This window comes from Oncorhynchus kisutch, linkage group LG9 (genome assembly GCF_002021735.2).
Source record: "Oncorhynchus kisutch isolate 150728-3 linkage group LG9, Okis_V2, whole genome shotgun sequence".
NCBI lineage: Eukaryota > Metazoa > Chordata > Actinopteri > Salmoniformes > Salmonidae > Oncorhynchus > Oncorhynchus kisutch.
In genome coordinates this window covers 22,539,082-22,548,282 of record NC_034182.2, presented here as the reverse complement: position 1 = coordinate 22,548,282, position 9,201 = coordinate 22,539,082, and the positions used below count along the sequence as shown (strand labels likewise).

General features: G+C 40.4%; 1 protein-coding gene and 1 long non-coding RNA gene across 2 annotated transcripts; both read left to right on the top strand.

Moving 5' to 3' along the window:
- The first annotated feature begins 1,388 nt into the window (after positions 1-1,388).
- Positions 1,389-5,026, top strand: LOC116375281 (uncharacterized). Its single transcript, XR_004211035.1, has 3 exons — positions 1,389-1,494; positions 1,660-1,752; positions 4,757-5,026. It is a non-coding gene; the product is annotated as an uncharacterized LOC116375281 (long non-coding RNA).
- A 368-nt stretch (positions 5,027-5,394) lies between these two features.
- LOC116375280 (uncharacterized) lies at positions 5,395-8,528 on the top strand. Its single transcript, XM_031832152.1, has 2 exons — positions 5,395-6,722; positions 7,387-8,528. Exons 1-2 carry the CDS (start codon positions 6,426-6,428, stop codon positions 7,762-7,764), a joined length of 675 nt encoding a protein of 224 aa, XP_031688012.1. The 5' UTR covers positions 5,395-6,425; the 3' UTR covers positions 7,765-8,528.
- The last annotated feature ends 673 nt before the right edge of the window (positions 8,529-9,201 follow it).

Genomic DNA, 9,201 nt, shown 5'->3' with positions numbered 1-9,201 from the left:
TGGATAAAGGAGAGTAGTACAAGATCTTAAATGAGTCTCAACGTGATACGAACAATTAGATGCTCTATCTCAAACATGTCTTACATTTATCCCATACAGATCTCAGTGGTATTTATACATTGTCATCTTGGACCTATCTCACTATGAACTATATACGAGAATAATTATTAACAGGTCTGATCAAATCATCGCAAATGTCATCTCAGACATATCTCTACATGACCTCAAAGCGGTGCTGAAGTGTAAAATAATCCTAAAAGTGGAGCAGATATGATTTATTTCCATTAATTCATCACTCAATGTACAATGTATACTGTTCCAACACAAGTCATTTGTTGAGTATACCAAGTCCTTCTCAAGTGTGTTTGGGAAATGAGCTGCAAACACAATACCGGACACAGATGTAATGTCAAGGAAAACAATTCAACATGCTCAAGGGCAATTACAACTGTGTTGACAGGGGTTTCCAATAGCGGCACAACATGAAAGCAGGTACCATGTGTTACGGTGTCTTGCAGCAAAGAAAGACCTCCACTTCCAAATCCGCTAATAAGTGCCCATTTGTCAGCTGATTCCTCAGAGGTAAAGAAGAATTCAATCTGTCCATACCTTATTTGTGCTACTTTAAAAGGGGGAAAAAACGGTCAAATTGTTCGTTCTTTTTCCTTTCCCATAATGCCTTGATGTGAGACGAGTTCTCTTATTAACTCGTGCCCTGTGAAATGCTCTCACTGAATGCGATGATTTAATATGGTGACCAGCATGTTTTTCCATTGTGGAGAGGTGCCTTGCCTCCAGTTGAAGTTCACTTGATGCTCCAATTATGTTTGTTCTCGACTTATCGCTGTTTTCGTCACAAAAACGATGGTCCTCCATGAGTGAAAGTCAGATATGGCATTAGCTGGCTGTATGATTTGTGAAATAGCAGGGATAGACTGCACGGACCATTTGCATGGGTATATTTTGAGTACCATGTATGAGCCTTAAAAAAATGTGTCATTTTTGTCTTCAAAATGGAAATATGAATGAGTCCATAATGGGCCAAGGGCTCTGACGGTGTCTGCCAGGTGCACAAGAAGGTGAATATTTTCTGTTTGTTAACGCTTACCATAGAGATGACTAATTTGAGAGCAAAAGTTCCATAGCATTTTCCCATGTGATGGTTGCAGGGACGAGGTGACAAGGGAAGGATGGAGGAAGTCATTCTGAGAATAGGTAAGTAATTCATACCATGTCACCTATCAAACTTTATTTTGTGAAGTTCAATTGTAATTAATTTTGAAAAACTTCTCCAACCCCATTTCCGTTGTTTTTTGTTGTTGTTGACATTTGGAACAGTGATTGGGCCTTGAACACATTATAATGAATGACCTGTATGTGCCATTGTCTCCTCTCAGACCCAGTCCAGATCCGAGAGCTGCACGCTCTCATTGACATCGTTGGAAAGAAACACTGTGAGCTACAAAGAAACACTGTGACCTACAAAGAAACACTGTGAGCTACAGGAGAGAAGGCCATCGGTGCCGTCCGGCGAGCAAGAGTTGTTCCCTGACAGTGGCATGTTCCTCTCACCGCTCCGCCTTGCTGCCATCCATCAGGCATCTAGGCAACATTGCTTGCATCTGTTTGATTTGCTTTTTCACCCTTTTTTTTCCTCAGTGGAAGAATGTGTTAATTCAGTTGCCTTTGGACGCCATGGCAAGGTCCCCAAGGGGAAGCGAGTCCTCGACCGGAAGGCCAGCGGAATTCCAAGTAAGAATTTTCTTAGTAAGAATTTTCTCAAAGCTAGGTTACTTAAAAACCCAATTTGTGCTGGGAATGAAAAGTTAGATGCTTTTTTAATGTAATAAGCACTGTTGAATACTGTACATTTGATGAACTACATCAGTTTTCATTCTTGTTTTTAACAGCTAAACATAATTAATATTGCAAATTAATGCTAACAAATTCAATTCTCAATTGTGTCTCATATCTCATTAATCAGGCTCATGTATAGCTTCTGTAGTAAATTTAAGAGAAATAGATGAGACACGGAGGAGATATTGCACATACAATGTCGAGATCTCCTTTATGGCTCATACTTAGATATTTCTGAAAAGATCACCACAGACAGACCATTAGCCTAATAAATGTCTCAAACGTGTCTCAGGAACTCATCATTATTGCTCCAACAAAATAAGAGGCAAGAAGGAGCTCAACGGTATACAATGACGAGACCTTCTCTGCTGATCATACTTCCCTAATACCACTAAAACAATCATCTCAATTCAACTTCATGTGTCCTATACATGTCTCATAGAAGTCTCTAAGTTCATCTCAGTATTTCTCCTAAGGGTCCTTTAGGAGCAATAACCCAGACACAAACGGTCATAGAATGATTCAAAATTGAGAAGCTCTAGATAGTCCCAAAAGATCTGGAGGATGTCCGAGTGAGCAACAGATTCTTTCCTATGGGTTAGCTCCTCCCTCTCAAACATTCATTCTTCTCCCTTCTAAAGGGAATATTATTCAGTTTACAGTTGAAGTCAGAAGTTTACATACACCTTAGCCAAATACATTTAAACTTAAAAATTCCCTTTCTTAGATCAGTTAAGATCACCACTTTATTTTAAGAATGTGAAATGTCAGAATAATATTAGAGAGAATTATTTATTTCAGCTTTTGTTTCTTTCATCACATAGCCAGTGGGTCAGACATTTAAATACACTCAATTAGTATTTGGTAGCAATGCCTTTAAATTGTTTAACTTGGGTCAAACATTTTGGGAAGCCTTCCACAACCTTCCCACACTAAGTTGGGTGAATTTTGGGCCATTCCTCCTGACAGAGTTGGTGTAACTGAGTCAGGTTTGTAGGCCTTGCTCGCACACGCTTTTTCAGTTCTGCCCACAATTGTTCTATGGGATTGAGGTCAGGGTGTTGTGATGGCCACTCCAATACCTTGACTTTGTTGTCCTTAAGCCACTTTACCACAACTTTGGAAGTATGCTTGGGGTCATTGTCCATTTGGAAGACCCATTTGCGACCAAGCTTTAACTTCCTGACTGATGTCTTGAGATGTTGCTTCAATATATCCACATAATTTTCATTCTTCATGAAGCCATCTATTTTGTGAAGTGCACCAGTCCCTCCTGCAGCAAAGCACCCCCACAACATGATGATTCCACCCCCGTGCTTCACGGTTGGGATGGTGTTCTTCGGCTTGCAAGCGTCCCGCTTTATCCCCCAAACATAACGATGATCATTATGGCCAAACAGTTCTATTTTTGTTTCATCAGACCAGAGGACATTTAACCAAAAACTACAATCTTTATCACCATGTGCATTTGCAAACCATAGTCTGGCTTTTTAATGGCGTTTTGGAGCAGTGGCTTCTTCCTTGCTGAGCGGCCTTTCAGTCTATGTCGATATAGGACTCGTTTTACTGTGGATATGGATACTTCTGTACCTGTTTCCTCCAGCATCTTCACAAGGTCCTTTGCTATTGTTCTGGGATTGATTTGCACTTTTCGCACCAAAGTACTTTCATCTCTAGGAGACAGAACGCATCTCCTTTCTGAGCGGTAGGACGGCTGCGTGGTCCCATGGTGTTTATACTTGCATACTATTGTTTGTACAGATGAACGTGGTACCTTCAGGCATTTGGAAATTGCTCCCAAGGATGAACCAGACTTGTGGAGGTCTACAATTTTTTTTATGAGGTCTTGGCTGATTTCTTTTGATTTTCCCATGATGTCAAGCAAAGAGGCACTGAGTTTGAAGGTAGGCCTTGAAATACATCCACAGGTACACCTCCAATTGACTCAAATGATGCCAATTAGCCTATCAGAAGCTTCTAAAGCCATGACATCATTGTCTGGAATTTTCCAAGCTGTTTAAAGGCACAGTCAATTTAGCATATGTAATCATCTGACCCACAGTGTATTATAAGTGAAATAATCTGTCTGTAAACAACCTAAGTGTATGTAAACTTCCGACTTCAACTGTATGTTCTGGTGATGATTTCCATCCGAATTAAAACATGTGAGCCCAGAAAAATCTTGCTAATGAAAACATAAAAAACAGGTATATCTACATTTTTTCAGCTTAATTTTTACTTGTTTTCTGTTGTATTTTGCTTTGATAAAGTTGAAGAAACTGATGTTTTTATGTTGTTTCGGTTAATTGGTTAGAGGTGTTGGGTTAAACTCATACAGTAAGTCATTATCAAAAGGTTGGAGACCAGTCGTATTATTGGTGATGCAGGGACAAGCCTTTGCTTGCAGTCTAGTTCAACTTTACCTGCTTAAAATGTCATACATATGTTTTCACATATTTGACATGGGTATTTTACACTATTTGGGTTGTAGTAATTTCTTATCAAGCTCATCAATACCGTGCTGAAGGTATATGGATGATTCAAGATCCAAAATAAGGTAATAATAACATAATCCCCCCCCCCCCCCCCCCCCCCCGCCGATTAGAGATTTCATCATTGAATGTTGACAGAAGCCTTCTGCCAGAAGAGCAGTGCCAGTGCTATATCTGCCTGAATGTGTTCATTGATCCAGTTACCAGTCCTTATGGCCACACCTTCTGCAAAGCCTGTATTGGTGGACACTGGGATGACAGTGAGATATGCCAATGTCCAAAATGTAAGAAACGGTTCTATGTGAAACCTGAGGTCTCCACAAACACTGTTAAATGGCTGGTCATGTTTGTACTACAAGGAAGCTCAAGGCCCCTAAGTCCTGCCTGGCGTGTCTGCCCTCTTACAGTGAGATTCACCTGGAGCCTCATCAGAGAGTGGTGACTCTGAAGAGACACAAGCTGATTGACCCTGTGGAGAACAGGATGTGTAAGAAGCACAAAAGACTCCTGGAGCTGTTCTGTAGGAGTGACCAGAACTGTGTGTATGTTTTGTGTGCTGAGACAGGCCACAAGTGTCACAATACTGTGCCCATTGAGGAGGGAGTCAAACAAAAAGGTAAGAAATGTATTAGATTTATTCAATCATTATTTTCTAGATCTCTCCTTAAAGAAAAACTGAAGGCAATAAACAACTTATCTGGTAGAAAACGGCATACGTAGCATCGATATTAGTCAAACATTCTAGTATTAACATTGACTACAAAGTGTATATAGGATGATTTTGGTAACAAAGTCAATCTCATCTAAAACAGAGATTTGTAAAAATGATTAGGAAGAAATTATATGTCACAGAATGAAGGGGACCATAACAGTTTTCCTTAGGTTGGGTTTATTTCAATCCTGCCCACAGCTGCATCCGACCTGATCATAATGATCAAAATAAATAAATGCCAATAGCTCCAAATGTCAATTACTTAAAAACCCCAAACCATCTATAAGTTGTAGAAATGCATATACAAATGTTGAAAGCATTTGAGACAACAAAAAGATATTAAAATATTGTCCCATTTACATTGTGTAATTTTTTGTCCGTTTCTAACTAGCCCCAGAGACAGGCTATCCAAAGTCAAACCAACTTTGCCATGGTTGCACAGCGGCCGGCTGAAACGAAAAAAGTTGGCTAGCTTGCTAGCTAGTCTAGACTACTTCCAGATACAAAACATGGTTAGACTTGTTCAAGTTATTTAGAAGGATGAGTGACTAACTGCGTAGTGTATTGGTAGAGTGAAAGTACAAGTGCTTCCCACATCGAAGAATGCCTCCAAGACACAAATCTCGTTCTCAGTCGCATTTCCTAATGAGAATTGAAACCAAGGATAAAGCAAGCAATTCAGCCCTCCTTTAACAGTTGTCTTCGTGCAATATTTACATGCATTTCCCACAGGCTGCGCATAGGTCCACGAAGGCAGAGGCACAGAAGAATATCCAGGAAAGACACGAATAAAGTAAACCAAAATATCCCAGACTGTGACAACCCAAAAAAAATCGACTACAACTCAGCGGTCATGGGAGAGAAGGGCTTCCACTCTAGACGCCGTTGGTGGGAAGTTGGAGTTTCCAAGAAGAGTTGGAGTTTCCAAGAAGAGTTGGAGTTTCCAAAAAGACTGTCAACAGGAAGAAGGCGGTCAAAAAGACTTACGCTTCGAACACACCGACTGTGTATTGCGTTTCGATACACCAGAAGTACATTAATTTCCAATGGAACGCTGCATATGCCTTGCAGCGTTGCAGAAGCAGTTGCAGTGCGCTCTGTGTCAAATTGTATGCGTAGACTTGACAGAAAGTAGAACAAATATGAATGTTGATTTTTTTTTTTTGCACACATATTCAGTAAAAATGTGTGATTACATAAAAACAGTTTGATTGCATAATTTCTTTACATTTTGTATTAATTTATTTGCCAAGTATATTATTTATTCGATGACATCCACAAATTAAATGTGAGAGCCTATAATATAATTTCCCTCCAAAATACAATAATAAATAGTCAAGATAGCAGAGTAGGCTCTTTCAACAATGAGACCAACGTTGAGGAAGGTGGTCTTGGTCGCGCTGTTGGACCGGGACCAGCGCCGCCGAAAGCGCAGGTCTGTGTGGGTCCAGAGATGGTTAAAGTCCCGAAAGCAAGCAGGGGAGTTCCACCGTCTAATTCAAGAGCTTCGACTGTTTGGAGAGGAATTCCGAAGTTACTTTCGTCTGGACCGAAGCCAGTTCGATCACCTGCTCCAGATGGTTGGAGCCAGGATCACCCGGATGGATACCAACTACCGGGAGTCCATCAGCCCATTTGAACCCCATGGCGATTTGTCTCCGGTAAGCTACATTCTAGTACATTTTTAAAGCCTTTGATACCATAATTGATCGATATTTGATACATTGTTTTTATGTGCTAGCTAAAGGGCTCTAGTTAATAGTCCATATTTGACATCAGATGTACTTTTACAGAATGTTCAATGGGACTAACTTTTCCCAAAGTTGGTTTATAATCATTTTTTAATTATGCAATGTTACCAAATGAAAAGAAAGGTGCCTTCTGCCCTGATAAAGGTAGGCTAGTCTTCTCCAGGACCCATACATTCTTATTGTACTCATACACTCTTAGAGAAAAAGGTTCCAAAAGTGTCCTTCTGCTTTCCCCATAGGATAACCATTTTTGGTTCCAGGTATAATACATATCTACTTGGAACCAAAAGGAGTACTACCTGGAACCTAAAAGGGATCTCCTATGTGGACAGCCAGAGAAAGTAGATAGTACCATTCTTTCTAAGAGTAGAGTTGGCCTGGACTACAGTTTATCGATATAGTCATAGACTGAATTGTACTGTTTCAAGGCATCGTTAATGATGGTTGATGAGTATTACAATATAATTAGTAAAGCATAATAAACAGTAATGAGGTAGCTATATGAGTATATATAATATATGGATGGAATTCAAGTTATACACAATATTGATCATTATTTTGAATTATATTTTAGATTCTTGGCGACAGGGGACTCCTACAGGACCATAGGATTCAGCTTCCGAGTTGGACGGTCCACGGTGGCAGGCATTGTCCCCTCTGTGGCTCCATTGACAGGAAACATGTAGTAATCCAGGCTCCACCGTGCTCAGGTTCGCAATTCTACAACTACAAGGGTACATATTCAGTTGTACTCTTGGCTGTAGTAGATGCCATCTACTGTTTCCGTGTTGTCGATGGTGGTGCTTACGGCAAGGGAAGTGATGGCGGGACCCTCCGGGACTCTGCCTTCAGGATGGCACCCTGGAGATTCCACCACCTGCATCACTCCCTGGGGCTGAAGACCTGGGACCTGTTCCCCACGTCTTCGTCGGCGATGAGGCCATCCCTTTAAGACCCAACCTCATGAGGCCCTACGCTGGACGCCAGCTGCCATTGCCAAAGCCTGTAAGGATCTTTAACAAACGACTGTCCAGGGCATGGTTAGTTGTTGAATGCGCCTTTGGGATTCTGGCAGCCCGATGGAGAATGTATCGGAGAGTGCTTGGTCTCAGCCCCTCAAATGTCGATGCCTGCGTGAAGGCCACGTGTTCTCCACAAATAACACAAAGGTTATTTTAAGAACCATCCACCGTTGTCCATAAAATTGCATTTTTCCCCCAGATTACTTTATGTATCATTGTCTCTCTTCATTTGGATGCTATATTTAAGTGAAATTTGGGAGTAAAAGACCACACCTTAACCCCGTCCCTCTCCCATTAACGTCAGTATTATACACACCTGGCATGGTACATCAGGTGAGCGGGAGCACTAATTAAGGTTATACGACATACAGTTAGTATGATAACAAAGGGAAAGAGTAACCTAGGTAACCTAGGGTCCATACAAATAGTACAGTTTACCACCATGTTCACTGGCCTGACAAAATACAGGTGGGAAAAAAACTAATTAGGAAGAGAATGTGCTTTTACTTTCATCTTTTCTTAGATCAGCAAAGGTGTTGGGAAGAAATAAGCAGATTAAGTCTAAATTAGATATTAATAAACAACTGACTATGAAAACGTTATAATTTAATACGTATTCAAGTACAGGAAAGAACATGACAAGAACAACAGTGTGTTGTAAAAATGTTTAAACAAATAAAACTATTGAAAGAGGTGTGTACGTGCGTGTAAATTATTATTATTTGTTTTAAATGAATGTGTAGCCTGTAATCTGTAAGAGAACAGCAAGAGCATGTCTTTTTGGCACAACTGCAGACCGATACAGGGACTACTCATAAAGCCTAGACATAGTAGGGGAACTTCAGACATGGCCATAAAGAGAGAGAGGGCAGGGCACTGGAGATCTGAGCTACGAAGAGGTGTGTGTGTCTCTGTCTCTGAAAAAAGGGAATAATATGTAGCCATAACACCGCTAAACAAACAAATGGCCCCTGGACATCACGGACCAGTCGATGGAACATAACTTCACAAAAAGTTTCAACACCCTGGTTTTCAAGTGGTTTTAAATTAAATAAATATATTGACCTTTAGTCTCGTAAGAGACCAAGAGCATCTGTGAAAACTCCGTATGAGTTTCAATTCAGAAATCTATGCAACACTAATAATGAAAGCTATCCTAAGACTTTATAAACAAATGACTTCATGAATTGACTGAATTTAAACTGAAGTGTGTGAAAAGAAAGGTACAATGAGGGAGGTCAAAACAACAACCAGACAACTCCTCTTCCTGTCCTTCCTGTGAGCTGGTCAGCTAAATTGATATTTCTGAAAGCGAAGAGAAAAACAACACATACAAGCTTAACATAATGACACCATAAAAGGTGGGA